Raw genomic sequence first — 18,962 nt, 5'->3', positions numbered from 1 at the left:
TGTGTGGTAATCCTAGGAGCATTTGTCTTCTAAGTGTAATAGGAAAAGTATATGGTAGGATACCTATTGACACAGGGAAATAAGAGAGGAATTCGTTGGACAAGAACAGGGAAGTTTTAGGAAGGGAAGAGATTGTGTAGATCAGATATTCATTCTTAGGTCTTCAGAGGAAAAGTTATTAGAGAAGGGAAAGAAGTTGATGTAGCTTTCATGGATTTAGGGAAAGCATATGACAAGGTACGTAGACAAGGAATGTGAAAAGTATGAAGACTATTTGAAATGAATGGGAAGTTGCTGAATGCCGTGAAGAGTGTGCATGAGGGTGCTAAGGCTGTGGTGCGTGTGAATAGTGAACTGAGTGAAATTTCCTATTTGAATGTTGGGCTGAAACTGGGATGTGTCATGTCCCCATGGTTGTTCAGTCTGTTTATGGATGGCGTTATAAAAGTGAAACAAGGTAGGGCAGTGGATGTTAGAACAACCCTAATGAGAGAGGACAGTGTTTGGAAACTCCCTGCACTGTTGTTTGCAGATGATATTGTATTGTTAAGCGAAGACGAAGGGGAACTGCAAGGCTTGATGAATGAGTTTGGGAGAGTGTGTAAGAAGCGGAATCTATAAGGGGAATACAGGGAAGAGTAAAGTTATGGTCTTCGAGGGAAATGAATCCACTGAATGTCCATTGAGGTTGGATGATGAAGAAATGGAAAATGTGAGTGCTTGGGCAGTGTGATGAGTAAGGATAGAAGTTTAGAGGGTGCTAGAAAGGGTACAACAGGGAAGAAAAGTTGCTGGTTCTTTGAAAACAGTGATAAGGAGCAGGGACGTGAGCATGGAAGTAAAAAAGCCATTGCTTGACAGTATTGTGATACCAACTCTAACGTATGGAAGTGACGCTTAGACCTTGTTGTAAGAACACAAGTCAAGAGTGCGAGCAGAGGAAATGAATTATCTGAGAGGAGTATGTGGAGTTACGTGGAGAGACCGACTGACGAATGAGGAAGTTAAGAAGCGTTGTGGTGTCGATGTGGATGTGTTAGAAACCGTTAGGAGAAATACACTGAGGTGGTTCGGTTGGGCCATGTGGAGAGGATGAAAAGCAAGAGACTAACGACGAGAGTACAGTATATGCAATTTAGGTGGATCGGGGGAGAGGGATGGGGAGGCCGAGGATGAGATGGAGGGACAGAGTGGAAAGGTATATGAGAGAAGGGTGTGTGAGCTGGGAGCAAGACAGTGAAATGGCGTTGGACAGGGTGACATGGAGACGATTTGCTTGTGGCCACCCCTTACAGGATTGAGGTGTCTGCCCATAGATAGATAGATGGATAGTTTATGTATCGCTGTTTAGTAATTCTGTTTGGCTTTTCCTCTGATGGTCTCGTCAGTCAGCAACCTCGGCACGCTACACGAAAAGTTGGATGAGGAGAGGAGCAACAATGACTAAGATAAATTGGTGAGGACGAAATGAAAGTAGAAGAGGGTAAAGGTTGCCGTGAGGGATGGGAAAGTGAGCGAGCGATGGTGCGAGTTGGGAGACAGTTTGGAGCGATAGGGATTTTCAGAGTCCGGGAGAAGCAGCATTTGTGTCCTCACCGGAGGCTGAAGGTACACAGCGTCGCCTTCACGTCACACTTGTGACTGCCTCTGCCCTCACCTCGCAACCCCTGTCCTCACACTTTAGGAACTCTAATCGACCCAAGCAGGGCACATCACCTTCACCTACAACAGTTCCCTCAGTAAATGTACAGTATATATATATATATATATATATATATATATATATATATATATATATATATATATATATATATATATATATATATATATATACTGAGCCAATGAAAATGAATTACTAAGTGAAAATACATATCAGTATAGATTAACGAACTGTAGGAACAAAAGGTAAATGCAGAAAAAGGACACAGGATTTAATAAACGTTTCGACTGTGACAGATTTGCCAGAAATTCCAAACATTTGTTACAAATGAGCATCTTAACTATTCTAAGTAATATTGTTGGTAACAGAGGGCTACTGTATATTAAACATCGCCCGTGGAATGTATGTTATTTCTGCTGCAGGTAAACATCGCCTGTGGAATGTACGATTTTCTGCTACAGGTAAACATTTCCCGTGGAATGTATGTTTTTTCTACTGCAGGGTTATCATTATCACACACCACCTACACCTCAAAGTTCCTCCCTGCGACCTCCCTCGACCACCACCTTTTCTGGGGCCATCAGCAGGTTCTCCTTCAGGGGGAGTGTCGACCAGAAGTCCAGGACCTGAGGGAAAGAGGGAGACGGTGAGGGCAGGAGAAAGCTAAAAATGAATGAATGAAAAATAAAAGAGAAAAGAGTGCTGTCAAATAACCCCCCCCCCACACACACACAAACACACACACAGAAACAGACACAGACAACTCACTTTTCACACCAACAAATCATAATTTTTCATGGGGGTCTCCCCTTAGCTATCAAATCACCCAATGACAGAAACACCAAGATACTGACGACACCATAAAGTTAAACATTATTTACAAGATCAATTTTCAAGTAGGTTGTAGAAGGATGGTGACAGCAGATGCTTAGGTAATAGTAATAGTAGATGCATCCCCAGGCTTATCTTAATGTGAACCCAGTATAATGCAAGCTGAAAGTTACCGTTCCTCTGTAGTCCACCATTCTTTATTTTGGGGTAGGAAGGGAACTAAGGGACGCATGTATGACCAGGCAGTAAAGTCACGGGGTCATAATAGTGCCATCAAGTGAAAACGTCCCTCTCCTGCACGGAAAGGTAAGAACTGATCAAACGCACGAGAGTACAGGACTACTGTCCTTGCTCAAACGGGATATTCAACGAGCCAATACACTGGCGCAGTCACCTGCCATACGCCATGCTATATACACTAGCGCGGTCATCTGCCACACACCTTGCTAAATACACTAGCGCGGTCACCTGCCATGCACCTTGCTAAATACACTAGTGCGGTCACCTGCCATACACATTGCTCCCAGACTAGCCCCGTATTCTATCCTTCAGGGTGTGTTAATCTTACCTTCTGGAGGCGATCGGGGGCCATGGAAGGAGCCAGGTTAATGTCAAGATGGTGAGGGTCAGAGGGGTCAGAGGGGGTCCAGGTGAAGCCCAAGGAGTCATCTGGGGTTGGGTTCCTGCGAGGGAGATATTTGGGTTGAGTAGGATACAGCATTAAGGTTTTCTGTATCAATATGGCTGTCTCATTTCCACTCAGTACAGTAAAAACAGAAGGAAAAGAAGACCATAACGAGCAAGAGGAGTAGGAGAAAACTAAGCACACACTGTTGCCATACACTTAAAAATCTTGCACATCTACTGTCAAACTTAGGTTCCTGATCCATCTTTTTTTTTTTTCTGTACTGTAACGTACCCTTGCCTCCTGTAGGAAAACTAGGTCCTCTTTAATGTAATCCCAACCTCTGTAATGTAACTCAGTCCTCTTTGAAACAACCTGGTCCTCTGTAGCACAACCTGGCCCTCTTAAATATTAACCTGCCTTCTGTGCCACAACGTAGTCCTCTGCAACATAGTCTTTGGAACACAACATAGCCTTCAGTAACATAACCCAACTCTCTGTAAGACAATGTACTCCTCTGTACCATAATCCATCCCAGTGTAACACATTCCTCTTTAACACAGCAGAGACTATCGTAACTGGATCTATTTCTCTCTAACACAACCTAGGTCTCTGCAACACGCCCTAGTCCTTTGATATACATACTAGGTTTTCGCAACGAAAGCTGGGCCATCGGTGATACAACCTAGCAAACTATACAACTATTTAGGTTCCAGTTAAACCACCAAGTAATCTGTACAACTCTTTAGGCCTCTGTGGTACAACCTAGGAATCTGTACAACTATTTAGGTCTTGGTGTACAACCCATAGCCCTTCACGATAAAATCTTTGTCTCTGTAGCAGAAACCAGATTGTCTTATTAAAACCTAGATCCCAGAGATAAAACCTCGGTCTCCGTAACACAACCTAGCCTTTTGTAGCATAACTGAGCCCTCTGTATCACAAACTAGGCTACTGTATCACGCTTTAGCTCTGTAATGTATTCCAGATCTCGGTATTAGGATCCAGGCCTTTGTAACACTTGTAACACTCTTTGCAACACCACTACCCTTCCAGAAGACAAACTAGTCTATGCAACACAACCTATCCCTCTGCAACACATCCCTAAACACAAACTAAGTCACTGAAAAGGAATCTACCCGTCTTTGACATTACCCTGCCTTGTGTCCCATATGCAGGGGTCTCTGTATTATAATTTAGAATCCTCTTAACACGTTTTTTTCTATACTACACACACACACACACACACACACACACACACACACACACACATATATATATATAAATAAAAATATATATATATATATATATATATATATATATATATATATATATATATATATATATATATATATATATATATATGGAAAACTTTCGGTGGGAATGCAGGAACCGGTTTCTAGTCCTGTAGACTTTGCTGGAATCTGAAGACAATGATATTAATCAAATGTGGAGAGAGGTAAAAGAGGTTTTGCATGAGAATGCTAAGGTTACTATTAAGAAAAAAGAGAAAGCGAGAAGGAAAAAGTGGATGTCAAATGAAACATGAATGCAATTCAGAAAAGGAAAGAGGCGAAGTTAAGAAGTGAATAACAACATGTTGATGGCCAGGTAGTTGAAGTACTTAGAGCAAAGTACTGGAGTTTACATTCTGAAGTAAAAAGACTCGTTAGACGTGATAAGAGGAGGCTATATGATGAAAAGGCAACAGATACAAAAATTAAGTTATGTAAAAATGACGGTCAGGGCACAAAAGCAGCGTATCAGGCCATCAAGGAGTTAACTGGGACTGAAAAGAGAAGGAAGGAAATACCTATACGAGTTAGATATGATAACTTGATAACTAAAGATTTGGATATAAAAGGACGGTGGAAAGAGCACTTTGAAGCTGTTCTGAATAGACCAATCCCAGCTGAGGAGGACATTTTGCCAGCCGAGAGAGATTTGTAGATAGAAACAGGGGATATAACCTTGGAAGAGGTAGCAAAATCTATAAGGAATTATAGAATTTTAAGGCCCCAGGAGTGGATGGAATATTTCCCGAAATTCTTAAGATGGAAAATGATGAGTTGATGAATGCGCTTTTGAAACTTTTTAATGTGGCTTGAGATTATGGTGGAATTCCAGAAGAGTGGAAAAATGAAGTGATTATTAAAATACCAAAAAAAAAACGGAGATTTTAGTGTGTGTGGAAATTGGAGAGGGATAACTTTGACACCTGTAGCTGCAAAAGTCTTTTCCAAAATCTTGTTGAACAGAACAGACCCAGTAATTGAAACAATTTTAAGAGAAGAACGAGCGGGATTTAGAAAGGGTCGAAGTTGTAATGATCAGATTATTATTGTAAGGCATCTAATGCAACAAGCTAATGAGATCAAAATGCCGCTTAGTATGTGTTTTGTGGACTTTGAAAAGGCATTTGATAGTGTTTCACGTCGAACTATGTTGAAAATTATGAGATTCTATGGTATACCAGAAAAGTTCGTAAGTATTATTAGAAGCATGCATGAAGGTACTTTTTGTAAGGTAATGGTGGGTGGTTCTTTGAGTGATCCATTTGAGGTTAGGTCAGGAGTCATTCAAGGAGTTCTTTTGCCTTTACTGTTTGTTTTGGTTATGGATTATGTTATGAGAAAGGTTGTAAGTAGAACAGGTGCAGGAAATAACTGGAAAGAAAATAAGAGGCTGATGGATTTGGACTAAGCTGATGATATTGTACTGATCTGAGGGAGTATTTACGAGATGCAGAGGGTGCTTGATTGTCTGCTGGAGGAAGGAGAAAAAGTGGGATTGGTAATAAATTGTGGAAAGACTGAAATTATTAATATGAACGTGGAGAAACAAATCGATTGTGTAACTGGGAGTAATGAGGTGAAGAATGTAGAAAATTTTAAATATCTGGGAACAATTGTATCATCTAATGGATCAATAAACAATGAAATTGAGGAGAGGATTAAACAGGCTTGGCGAGCTGTTGGAATGCTGAAATTTGTTGGGAATAATTATATGCTTTCGGTACACACTAAAGTGAAAATTTACAAGTCCATGGTTAAGCCAATTTTAATTTATGGGCATGAGTCATGGTACAGTACAAATGCAACAGATAAGAAAGTATTGGGATTTGAGAAAATACTGAGAAGGATTCTTGGGGCAAAGTGGCAAGACAGAGTTACAAATGAAAAAGTATGGGATACTACGAGAATGGAACCAGTTGATGAATATGTGAGACTGTCTCGCTGGAAATGGCTGGGGCACATATATAGAAAAGAAGGCAGTTTAATACAGGATGTGCCAGAGTGGGCAGCTAGAGGAAGAAGAGGCAGAGGTAGGCCGAGGGAAACATGGTTGAGGACAATGAAAACAGAAGCAGGAGAGGAGTGCTTGTGGGACCTGAAGGAGATGGCAAGAGACAGATATTGGTGGAGAGTTCATCGAGGCCTTATGCATCCCGTGGGGTGCCACAGGAAACGACTAATATATATATATATATATATATATATATATATAGGATAGATAGATAGATATCATTATCATCATCAGCCGTTTGAGTGTACACTGCAGGATATATATATATAAATATATATATATATATATATATATATATATATATATCTATCTATATATATATATATATATATATCATCAGCGGTTTGAGTGTACACTGAAGGACCGGACTATTCCTACCGAAGTGGGGACGATACAGCCAATGTATCTTACCAAGTGGCTTAGGCTGTCTAGAAGAGATTGTATCTAGGGTGTGCAGTGCTTGTAAGTGTAATTGTTGTGTTGGAGTGGCTTTGGATGTGTGTGTAGTCTGTGAACCAAGTGTAATTGGCCCGCGCAGGCCGACTGAGTGCAATCATACTTTATATAGTATGCGACACTGGTTCAACCACAGCACCCCTGATGTCCGCCAAAGAAGTACGTGGCCATAAGAACGCTCCCAAAGTTTATTACCTTGGCGCGGCGCGAACGCTCGTTCTTCAGCGTATGAAAATGCACACTTTACCACTGTACCACACAGGCATATATATATATATATATATATATATATATATATATATATATAGATATATATATATATATATATATATATATATATAAACTAAGTTACTCGAACAAATTAAAAATTTTGCAGTGGTTAAGTAAATTTCCATAAAGTTTAGTTATGAGGATGGAATGAGTCTCGTTCAATTCTGTAGTCTTTTCACTTCAACCTGGCCTAAAATTGCCAGTCCTCCATCTTGAATGCTGATCTTAAGAATGGATTAACAATGAAAAATGATGCTGGTTACAAAGAATTGCTATTGAAAGGATATAGGGCCACAGCATCGTCCGATCAAACCACAGAGTTAAGTAAAGTAAGCTGAAGGACGAAAATCTGGGCTAAGTTAAGGTGAAGCAAGAATAATTAAATCGACCCCCTAGTCTGTGTAGACTTGACCATAACTAAGTGGAAGGGGGTTAGGATTCTTTGTCAGGTTAAAATAAACGCACTATATACTCCTCATACCTTAACCTGGCCTAATATTTCCATCTCTCAAAGTTGAATACCGAGCTGTAAATTACATTAACACTTGTTTAAGGCGTTAGTCAAGATAAAGTGCCTTCGAAACGATGTAGATTCATAGCACTGTCTTTCCCAGCCATTGAGCAACATGGATTAAGCTGCGAAAGGAAGGAAAGATGAGCCAAGTTAGGTAAATGAGTATAGAAAGTATACCCAATAATTGTAAAAAGATGTACGTTTGAAGTATTGTCGTTTTCCGTCAATAAACAACATGGAGTAAGCTAGAAAAGGAAGGAAGAATGGGCCAAGTTAGGGTACAAGGGTGAACATACCCAGTGGATGCGAAGTTGACCCACAGCCGAGTCATAAGGTCACGCATGCGCTCATCGTTTGGTGTTGTGGCCATGGACTGACTGAAGATGGCACCGAGTGAGAAGAGGTAGAGATGGTCATCCCCGTGGCACACCCCTGATATGCAATGATGATAAGTGATAATATAAACAGTATTAATTATAAAGGTAGAGAAAAAAGTGTAACAACATTAATCATTAACATAATTATAATAATATTATCAAAATAATAATAATAACAATAATAATAATAATAATTATTATTATTATTATAATAATAATAATAACAATAATAAAAATGACAGTAGTGCTAAGGACAGTGGGAAAGTCAAACTCTATATGTGCGCATCAGTTAAAATATGTCCTTGGTACAGAGACTAACGCAGAGAGTTTTGAGAAGTTAGGAGAGGAAGGAGCAAAAAGCAAAACAAATCTCTTAGGAAGGGGTGTTACGGAACTTCCTTAATCAACGAGAATATGAACCAGAGAGACAAATTACCTTGCGTGTCCAAGGAATTACGTCATTGGTATAGAACGAATGAGAGCTCTGAGAGGTTCGACCTGGCCGAAGTAATCCATCATGAAATTGAAAAGTAAGCCAGTTCTTTACTTCTCTTGAGTTTCAGGGCTTTAATAATGTTACAATGTTCATTTTATTTACTCTTGAAACATTGCTATTTCAGGCAGTAGAACACACACACACACACACGAGGCACCGAGGAAAGCGGACGCACGTCGACACCGCTCTATACCTGGCCAACTTGGCCAGCGACATTACCTAAATAAGTATCTTTATATGAGTCAAGCTCTATAGAAGGTCAGACTAAATGGTGTTTAAAAAAAAAAAAAAAAAAAAAAAAGGTTTTAAGTAAGACTTGGTCAAACAGAAAAGTAAACAAGCAGCACAAGAATGCGCACAATCAGCTGATCGTTGTTTAGACAACAATCTGCCCCTGGGAATGCAAGTACTATATGCACTTTTAGTACTGCAAAATGACCACATACTTTAGTAAAGCAAATTTGGAAAAGAAAAGGGATAAAGGTAGAAAGCAGGATGATGATTTCTACCAAGAACTGGTTGAAATGAGGACTCATAAACAAATTGGTTGAACGAGTAGATAGGTTAGAGATGGCTTTTCAAAATGAGATTGATGAAATTAAGAAACAGATGCACTTGCAAAAGGAAGAAATAGAAAAATTATGAAAGGAAGTCAACAAGAATGACACAACCATAGATGAGTTAACAGTTGAAGTGGGTACACTTAGGAGGAAAATTAGTGAAATGGCAAGTACAGCAGTCAACCACGAGAGTATTATGGAAAAGTTCAAAAATGATACAGAGACAATTAGGCAAGTAAGCAGTCTGACAGACCAGAGCAGTGATATTGAGGAGAAGATAACACAGGTGAATGAAGCTGTGCAAAGCTACAAAAATGATGTGGAAACCACTTATGCTGAAATGGTGAAAGTAAAGAAAGACTTGGAAACAAGGGTGGAAGAAAAAAAAAAACATTAAAAAGGAAGTGAAAAAAATAATCCAAAAAAATCCTAAGTTAGTCAGAGATTCAGTAGATATTAACAAATCTATAGTAATCACTGGTACTGAAGAAGAAGAAGTAAAAAACAAGATCTCAAGAGACAAAAAAGAGATGGCAAATGTAATGGGCATATTGAAAGAAGTATCAGAGGAAATCTGTAGTAAAGACATAGAGGAACACAAAAGGTTAGGGAAATACGAGAATAGCAAGTCAAGATCCCTAAAGGTAACCTTCCAGAGTGTAAACACCGTGGAGGAGATACTAAAAAATACAAAGAATCTTATGGAAAAAGAGGAGTTAAAAAATATAAGGATAAAAAGATGCCTAACACAAGAGGAACTGGAATTACTGAAAGAGAAGAGGGAGGAAGCAAAAACAAAAAATGAGGGAAGATCAGAGGAGGAGAAGAATAAATTTTTTTACAAAGCAATTGGATTGCAGGTACGAAAGTGGTACATAAACAGGAGGGAATAAAAAGGAGGAAGGTAGTAGAACCAAATCATGATAAGTATATAAACAAGATGATTAAGTTGATGTACTCAAATGTGGATGGAATGGTATCTAAATTATTAGAGATGAATGATTATGTCAGAGAAAATGAACCACATATAATATGCCTAACTGAAACAAAATTAACACCAAGGATATCGAATGACATCCTAAACTTGGAGGAATATAATATATGGAGAAGAGATAGGAACTTAAAAAAAGGAGGAGGAATTATAATATTAACTAAGAAAAATCTAAAAGTCAAATAAATAGAATTAGATATACCGTCACAAGTAGAACTGATTGCAGCAGAGATAAATGCATCTGAAGGGAAAGTAATTGTAGCCAATTTGTACATGCCACCCAGATCAAACACATGGGAAAGAGACGAATATGAGCACCTGGCGGAGAGCACAAATCAGAGTTTAAGAGCATTACTACATAAAATGGAAGAGAAATCGAAAAGAGTTATACTAACTGGAGATTTTAATACAAATATAAATTGGAATACTCTAGATATAATAAGCCAAGAAAGCTGTTGGGACCAAAAGCTCCTGGATCTTGTGCAAGAGTTTTTCCTTACGCAACATGCAAGGGAATGCACCAGAAAAAGTGGACTCAATGTGCCCTCAGTGCTAGATCTCATATTTACTAGGCAAGAAAACGATGTTGACAGTTAAATATATCACCCTTCATTCGGCAAAAACGACCATGCAGTACTAAATGGCAACTTCAGGATTGCATATGACACAGATAACAGCAATGAAAGTTACAAAAAGAGCCTAAACTATTAAAAAGGAAAGTATCATGACCTAAAGAAGTACTTCTTAGAAACTGCTTGGGAAAAGGAGCTTAGAGGACAAGATTTAAATGTTATATATGAAAAATTCTGTGAACTTTATGAAACAGGAGTCCAGAAGTACATCCCACTGCACAAAGAGGCAGAAAAGAAAATAAAGAAATGGTTCAATACAGAATGTAAAAAGTCAAAAGAAAAAAGAGATTTGTTGCGAAACAAATACAGAAGACACAATAGTGAAAGGACATATAATAATTACAAACAGGCAAGAAACGATTATACAAGAATAAGGAGGGAAGCCCCAAAACAATTTGCGGAGGATATCATAAAAAAAAGTACTGATCAACCAAAGCTATTTTACAGCTACATCAGAAGGAAAACCAAAATAAAAGATAAAATACTTTCCATTACGGACGATGGAATCACTTATACACAAGAGAAGGATATTTGTGAAGCACTAAACAAGAATTTCCAATCAGTTTTTACAGAGGAAAAAAATTTTGAGAGGGATTATGTGGAAAATGCATGCCCACACATACTACCAGATATACAAACATCAGAAAAAGAAATACAGGAGAAGCTAAGTACATTAGACAAAGGAAAAGCAAATGGTCCTGATGAAATTTCATGTTGGGTGCTAAGTGAATGTGCAAAGGAGTTAAGTAAACCATTATTTTTAATTTTCAAGAAATCCATGACTCAAGGTAAACTACCTGATGTTTGGAAGAAAGGAAAACATTGTTCCCTTATTCAAGAAAGGGAATAGACAAAATCCACTTAACTACCGACCAGTATCACTAATCAGTGTTGTAAGCAAGGTATTAGAAAAGCTTATAAGAAAAGCTTGGGTTAATCATCTAGAAGAATACAATATGATAACAGAAAGACAGTTTGGTTTCAGAAAAGGAAAATCATGTGTTACTAATATGTTGAGCTACTATGACAGAGTAACAGACACATTACAGGAAAAAGAAGGATGGGTGGACAGTATCTATTTAGATTTCAAGAAAGCATTTGACACAGTAGCACACCAAAGACTTTTATGGAAACTGTACCATCAAGGAGGAATTCGAGGCAAAATGTATTGTTGGATGCAAGATTTTCTCATGAAAAGAAATATGAGAACAATACTAAGGGGAAATCGCTCATCATGGAATGAAGTGACTAGTGGAGTACCACAGGGCTCAGTGCTGGCACCAATCATGTTTTTAGTGTATATAAATGATATAGACAGTAACACTGGAAATGAAAGCTATCTAAATATGTTTGCAGACGATGCAAAAATACAAAGGAGAATTACTAACACAGACTCTTGTAAAGAGCTACAAGAAGAATTAAATAAACTTCATGAATGGAGCAGTACATGGCAAATGGAATTCAATGTGGACAAGTGTCATGTAATCAAGTTTGGTAAAAGTGGAAAAAAAACCTGATTGGGATTATATGTTAGGAAATAAAACCCTACACACATCAGATAGAGAGAAGGACCTAGATGTGACTGTCAACAACAGACTATCTCCGGCTGACCACATCAGTGAGAAGGTACGGAACATGTATATACTGCTTGCCAATATGAGAATAGCGTTTACATACATAAATGAAGACATGCTAAGAAAGATAATAACATCATTTATCAGACCAACCCTGGAGTATGCATCAGTAGTCTGGAGTCCTCATCTCAAAAAACACAGACAAGATTGAAAAAGTTCAAAGGGCCGGTACAAGATGGGTACCAAGCTTAGGGGATCTAAGCTATGAAGAAAGACTAAATAAACTGAATCTACCAACACTGCAGGAGAGAAGGAAAAGAGGTGACATGATTATGCTATATAAATGCATATCAGGGAAGGAGAAAATAGACATAAATGATTACTTAACGTATTGGGAAGCATCAGCAAGAAGACACTGCAAAAAATTGCATAAAAAGAGAGGTGATAAATACGTAAGGAAATTTAGTTTCCCGAATAGAGCAATTGATCAGTGGAATGCACTACCGAATGGAATACTGTGTGCCAAAACAATTCACAAATTTAATGATATGTACGATAAATATGGTTTAAGACACGGGACAGTACGAGCTTGACTCATTCCTGTAAAGATACAATTAGGTAAGAACACACACACACACACACACACACACACACACACACACACACACACACACACACACACACACACACACACACACACACACACGCCGGCATCAATCAGCTCAGTCAGTCAAGTAACATCTACTGAGTTTTGTGTCAACTACTACACTTGCATCATCTATACACCTGTTACACCTGTTCCCACACACACACACACACACACACAGCAAAAATATAAACCCCATTCATAATTTAACTTCGAATTTTGTGTATTTAAAATATACACACTTTTGTACGTAGTTACAAAACATAATCCCAGACACTAAGAGAATGTACTGTTGTTTTTTTCTTTTTTCTTCATTTTTTTTTCTTTTCACTTGCTAACCAGGTTCTGACAGGCTCCGCGCCCTGTATTCTGCTAACCAGGTTCTGACAGACTCCGCGCCCTGTATTCTCGTCGGTTAAGGAGGCTCCCTTGCACCTCTTCCTTAGGGATTTATTTTTGGATATGGCTGGTTGGTATACTTTTGCACGCTATATCTGCAGAGTATTGTGCTATTAGAATAATTTTATAACACGAAACAGGAGAGGAAGGTGTAAAATAAAGAATGATTAGCTTAGGATGAGGTGTTAGGGAGCTTCTTTAACTGAGGGAAATACGAGCCCTTGAGGCAGCCACAGTTGGAATCAAGTTGTTGGTTAAGGAAGCTCCCTAGTACTTCATCCTTAGAGGTTTATTTTTGGATATGACTGGTTACTATATTTTTGTACATTAATTATGCAGGGTATAGCGATACTGGAAAAAATTATGTAGCACAGAAGAGGATAGTAAGCTGTAATAAACAAAATAAGTTGATTACGAAAATGTATAAGGAAGCTTCCTTAACTATTTAGGTAACACGGAAGAGGACAGTAGGGGATAATAAACAAAATAAATGGCACAGGGAATGGCGTTAGGGAGCTCCCTTAAACGACAAGAATACGAACCTTGAACTGCAAAATCATACGTGTTGGCACAGTCAAAAGAAATCTTTATGAACACACTAGACATGTTTACGACAGAACGAGTAATTGTCGCCCTGCTTTAGCAAGGCAAGGCGATATAGTGTGTGTGTGTGTGTGTGTGTGTGTGTGTGTGTGTGTGTGTGTGTGTGTGTGTGTGTGTGTGCTCGAGTTGTGGACGAATTTTAACCAAACCTTCAGGAAATGGCAACTATGTGGATGTGCAGAAGCCTATTACTTTTGGTGAGGAATTCATCAGAGGAGACCGAATGCCAGCAGCCATATATTTTTACCACTTCCATTGCAAAGCGGGCGGAGTGGTGGTGTTTTCAGTTATGAGGTTGGCTGGCTGGCTTTGTTTGTGTGTACATAAACACAGAGGTGTAACTCACTTCTAATAGTCTGGGGGGACAGGGACTATGGACGAGAATTTTGAATGATAAAATCGCATGTACACATCATTGATATACTTCGCTCGAATGGTGCAGTTTTTGTTTATAAAGCTGAGTAAAGTTAACAGTTTGTGGAGTTGACATCAACATCATTAAAATGATTTTTTCCTATAGCTTGATTAATCATAAACAGCATAAAACATTTGTAGAACATAGACGCATAGAACATGTCAGAACCACTTGTCCTCAGTAGTTACTGAACACTTTTCGACGAGTCTCAGCCGATCGATCAATGAATTCCCTGGCTACGGTAACGGGATCCAAGCTTGTCAGGCGATCTTGATGTATATGACACATGAGTGTGTGGTTGAGTCGATTATGCGTCATAGATCTCAAGTATGTCTTCAGTCTTCGTAGAGCACTAAAGAAACGCTCTGCTGAGCATGAGCTTGCTGGTGAGGTCATGACAAGTCTCAGCAACTTTTCCACGAGTGGAAACAATCGCCTCACTTCAGGCTTCATTTCACGGAACAGTTTCTGGCACTCGGCGATGGTGTCTGGCTGGTACTGCGATCTGAAAAACGCAAGTTGTAGTTTCACATTCCCGAAGTCAGCGAGTTCTGGGTATCTCTTGATCATGTCATTGTCAACAGTGCCAGTGACCAGCAAGTTGAACAGTCACTTGAATGTCAATAAGTCCGTTGATGAGAAGTACTCATCCAAATTCAACATAGCACTGACAATGACATGGAAGTATTCGGCTCAATAATGTTCTCCTTCCAATGCAGGGACATGATCAGTAGTGGGTGCAGAATCATACTTTTTCAGAACCTTGGCAGACTCACTGATTCCAAATGCAACTCACCGCACTTTTCTTCAGAGTGACGATAAATGTAATGAAAAGCAGCATTGGTCCAAACAGACTGCAATTGTTTGGGGGAGCTGTCAACTGGCTCAAGCATACCTGACATGGCCATAGAGGATCCCTGTAGTGTTGTATTTAAACGCTCAAGAACATTCAACAGGGGAATGCTTATCAGTAGGCCGCGCATGGTGAGCGGTGAGCTGAAGGCTGTGTTAAGGCCATTGGCGCGTGACGCAGTTTTTGTACCGAACTCTTTGGCAGCCTTGTGCAGAGCTCAAAGAATGTTCTCATAGTTTTTCAGCACAGATTTCACTGCCGGTGATTTACTGAGAAAGTGAGCCTGACAGATAGGCTTGAGCACACCAGGAGCATCTGCATCGTAATCAGACGTATCATTCAAGTATACACTGTTGAATTTTCCAAAGTCCTTGTACAGGTTCCCCAGTTGTCAGACGTTATCTAATGCATTCTTTGCTGTCTGCGATGCTTGCATCACCTTGGATGTAACCAAGTGAGTGGCGTGTGCACCGCAAATGGACGTATAACGCCAGTGGTTGCAACTGTTTAACTTTTGCCCGACAGCCCTTATACTGACTACTCATGCTGCTTGTGCCGTCATACATTTGGGAATGTAAGCTGGATGGCAACAAATTCAACCTGATGAGTATGCAACATTTTGCTCAAGGAATTACCAGTGGTAGATTGCACCTCGTACAAGCTGAGGAACTTCTCCTCTACTATCGATTCCTTGGTAACATATCTAACGCAAACGCATTGCTGTTCAACACATTGGATATCTTGAGTTCCATCCATTATTATGATGAATTTTGGGGACTCACAGTTCACTTCATCACATATACCGAGAAGAATGATTTTCCCAATAATTCCGAGAATCTCATTTTGGATTGTAGTACTCATGTAGTTGATTTTCTGTTTCAACTACTTCTCAGAATCTCCAGCATCCTCGGCATGAAGTTTCAGTTGGGCTTGAAAATTTCCGTCATCCTCGTCATGTCCTCTTACCACTAGACCTTGCTTTGCCAGGAATTTCAATGATGAGACCAGCTTCAACAATGCTTGTCCTGAAGTGTTTTGCTCCGCAGATACATGTTGACTCAGTTGTGCATTCAAAGGTTGGTTCTGTTTATGGTACATCAGGTTGGCGACTGACAATTTGTGATGGTTAGATTTTTCTTGGCTTTGAAATTTTTCAATTACTCTTTTCAGTTTTTAAATTCCGTTTAGATGAACGCTCCATCAGCTTTCTTAGAGAGTGGTTTAGCATCTAATCGGATGCGTGTATGCAATGTATGCACATCACAGATTTCTACTTAGTGATGTAGCCAGGAGTAGTCTTTGAACCTTTTCTGTCGGAAGGATAGCCTTCACTGGTTCACAGGTTGCACAGGAATTATGCGCGTCTCTGGCTGAAACGGCTCGTTGGGAATTGGCGTCTTACAGTGTCCTGACTCAAATGGGTCAGAACCAGTTACATCTGGCTCATCAGACACTAGTGGCTGCACTTGATCAACTACTTCTGCTCCCACCACTTTTTTGCGACCGAAAAACTGTCGTATATCCATTTTTTGCAAAAACAATCAGAATTAGTTCCGTAGTTTGCATTTGGTATTGAAGTTCAAGTTCGTCAGTTATTTCACTCAACAGCTAAATTTTCGGGCCCGTAATTGTCAATTCAATAATAATGCTAGGCCTATGAGTATATGAGTCTTATTCAGGAGGAGCCATGTTTAATAATAATGGTAAGAGCACAACAACAGGAGTGCAGCAGGCCCGTATAAAGGAACTTGTGGGGGGGGGAGGGTGGCGAGCTTCGTTTTGCTGAACTTCTTAGTTATTAGTCAGAAGAAAGATTAATAATGAAGTACATAAATGACTAATCATTTTTTATACATATAAGCAGTCATGATAACCTTACAAAATTAACTGAAAATCTATGTCTATCTATTGCCAGACGCCTTAATCCCGTACGGGGTGGCCGCAAACAAATCGCCTCCACGTCGCCCTGTCCCCCGGCATTTCACTGCCCTGCTTCCAACTCAAACCCCCTCTCTCGTATATCTCTCCATTCCATCCCTCCATCTCATCCTCGATCTCCCCCTCCCCCTCCCCCCTCCACCTCTCTTACATACACTCCTCGTCAGTCTCTCACCCTCCATCCTCTCCACATGGCCAAACCACCTCAGTGTGTTCCTCATAACACTTCCTATCACATCCACATCCACACCACAACGCTCCTTTACATCCTCATTTGTCAATCTGTCTCTCCATGTGACTCCACAGTCTCCTCATAAATAGCTCATTTCCACTGCTCACACTCTTGACTTGTGTCCTTTCAACAACGTCCAAGCTTTACTTCCATACGTTAGAGTTGGAATCACAATACTGTCATGTAGTAACTTTTTCACTTCCATGCTCACTTCCCTGTTTCTTATCACTGCTTTCAAGGAACCAGCAAGCTTTCTTTCTTGTTGTACCCTTTCAAGCACTTCACCCTCCAAACTTCCATCCCTACTCATCACACTCCCCAAGTACTTAAACGTACTCGCATTTTCCATTTCCTCACCAACCAACCTCACTCTACATTAACTGACTTCACCTCTCTCAAAGACCATCACTTTACTCTTCTCTACATTCACCAATAGATTCCGTTTCTTACACACTCTCACAAACTCATCCACCAAGCCTTGCAGCTCCCGTTGATCTTCACTTAACAACATCGTGTCAACTGCAAGCAACCAAACACAACCCTCTCTCACTGTGGCCACTCCAGCATCCACTGCCCTACCTTGTATCCCTTTTATTACCCCATCCATGTACAGATTGAACAACCATGGAAACATAACACATCTCTGTTTTAACCCAACCTTCAGAGAGAAAAATTCACTCAGTTCACTATCCACATGCACTGCAGCCATAGCACCCTCATACATACTCTTCACAGCATTAACAACTTCCCATCTACTCCATAATTCTTAATAATTTCTACAGTCCTTGTCTATCCACCCTGTTATATGCTTTCTCCAAATCCACAAAGGCCGCATACAACTTCTTTCCCATCTCTAGAAACTTTTCCACTAAAGATCTAAGAATGAATATCTGATCTACACAACCTCTTCCCTTCCTAAAGTCTTCCTGTTCTTCTCCAACTAATTCCTCTGTTACGAACTATTTCCTTAACTCTGTCAATAAGTATCCTACCATACACTTTTACACTAAGAAAACAAATGCCCCTATGATTACCACACACTTCTTTTTCCACTTTTCCGTTGTACAAGGGAATAATTATATCTGACTTCCAATCCTCTGGGACTCTACCTTCCTCCCAAGCCAATCTGCACATCTTCCACATCCATTCTACTACTATCTCTCCCCCATGCTTCAGCATTTCACCACACACTCCATCAATTCCTGAGGCTTTCCCCAATTCGACTTTCTTCATTTCTTCCACAACTTATATCCTGCAGATTTCTTCCTGTCTTCTCACCTCCCCCCTTCTCTCAGCCATTCCCCAGCCACTTATGCTTGCATTACTTCCATTCTCTGTGTTCAACAATTCCTTAAAGTGTTCTTTCTGTCTGCTCACTTTATCTCCCTTCTTCACTAGTAATCTACCATTTTTATCTTTCACTCCCCTACTAACGTCACTGCCACCCTGTCTAACTCTCTTCACCTCTTTCCAGAACATTTTCTTACAGTTCCTCCACTTTACACTCAAATTCCTTCCAAATTCCATATCCATTCTCTTCTTACTCTCACTAATCTTTGCACCTCTCTCTTCCTTTCTACATAT

The 18,962-nt window shown here is 39.7% G+C and overlaps 1 protein-coding gene across 1 annotated transcript; it reads right to left on the bottom strand.

The window, feature by feature from the left end:
• Nucleotides 1–2,165: 2,165 nt before the first annotated feature.
• LOC145393031 (acetylcholinesterase-like) lies at nt 2,166–13,943 on the bottom strand. Its single transcript, XM_080267359.1, has 4 exons — nt 13,880–13,943; nt 7,959–8,094; nt 3,060–3,174; nt 2,166–2,286 (listed from the first exon to the last, which is right to left on the bottom strand). Exons 1-4 carry the CDS (start codon nt 13,941–13,943, stop codon nt 2,191–2,193), a joined length of 411 nt encoding a protein of 136 aa, XP_080123485.1. The 3' UTR covers nt 2,166–2,190.
• Nucleotides 13,944–18,962: the final 5,019 nt, after the last annotated feature.

The sequence above is a fragment of the Coenobita brevimanus genome, chromosome 3 (genome assembly GCF_032717465.1).
Source record: "Coenobita brevimanus isolate Jiangsu-jjx chromosome 3, ASM3271746v2, whole genome shotgun sequence".
NCBI lineage: Eukaryota > Metazoa > Arthropoda > Malacostraca > Decapoda > Coenobitidae > Coenobita > Coenobita brevimanus.
This window is presented reverse-complemented; position numbering and strand designations above follow the sequence as displayed.

Bases quoted from the DNA above. Each gene is read 5' to 3' on its own strand.
- LOC145393031 (XM_080267359.1), bottom strand. From the start codon at position 13,943: ATGTCTAGTGTGTTCATAAAGATTTCTTTTGACTGTGCCAACACGTAT. The intron at 8,095-13,879 runs GTTCGTATTCTT...ATTGCATATCAG, and splicing joins GTATGATTTTGCAGTTCAAG to GGGTGTGCCACGGGGATGAC. The intron at 2,287-3,059 runs GTAAGATTAACA...TCTTTCCCTCAG, and splicing joins CCCCCGATCGCCTCCAGAAG to GTCCTGGACTTCTGGTCGAC.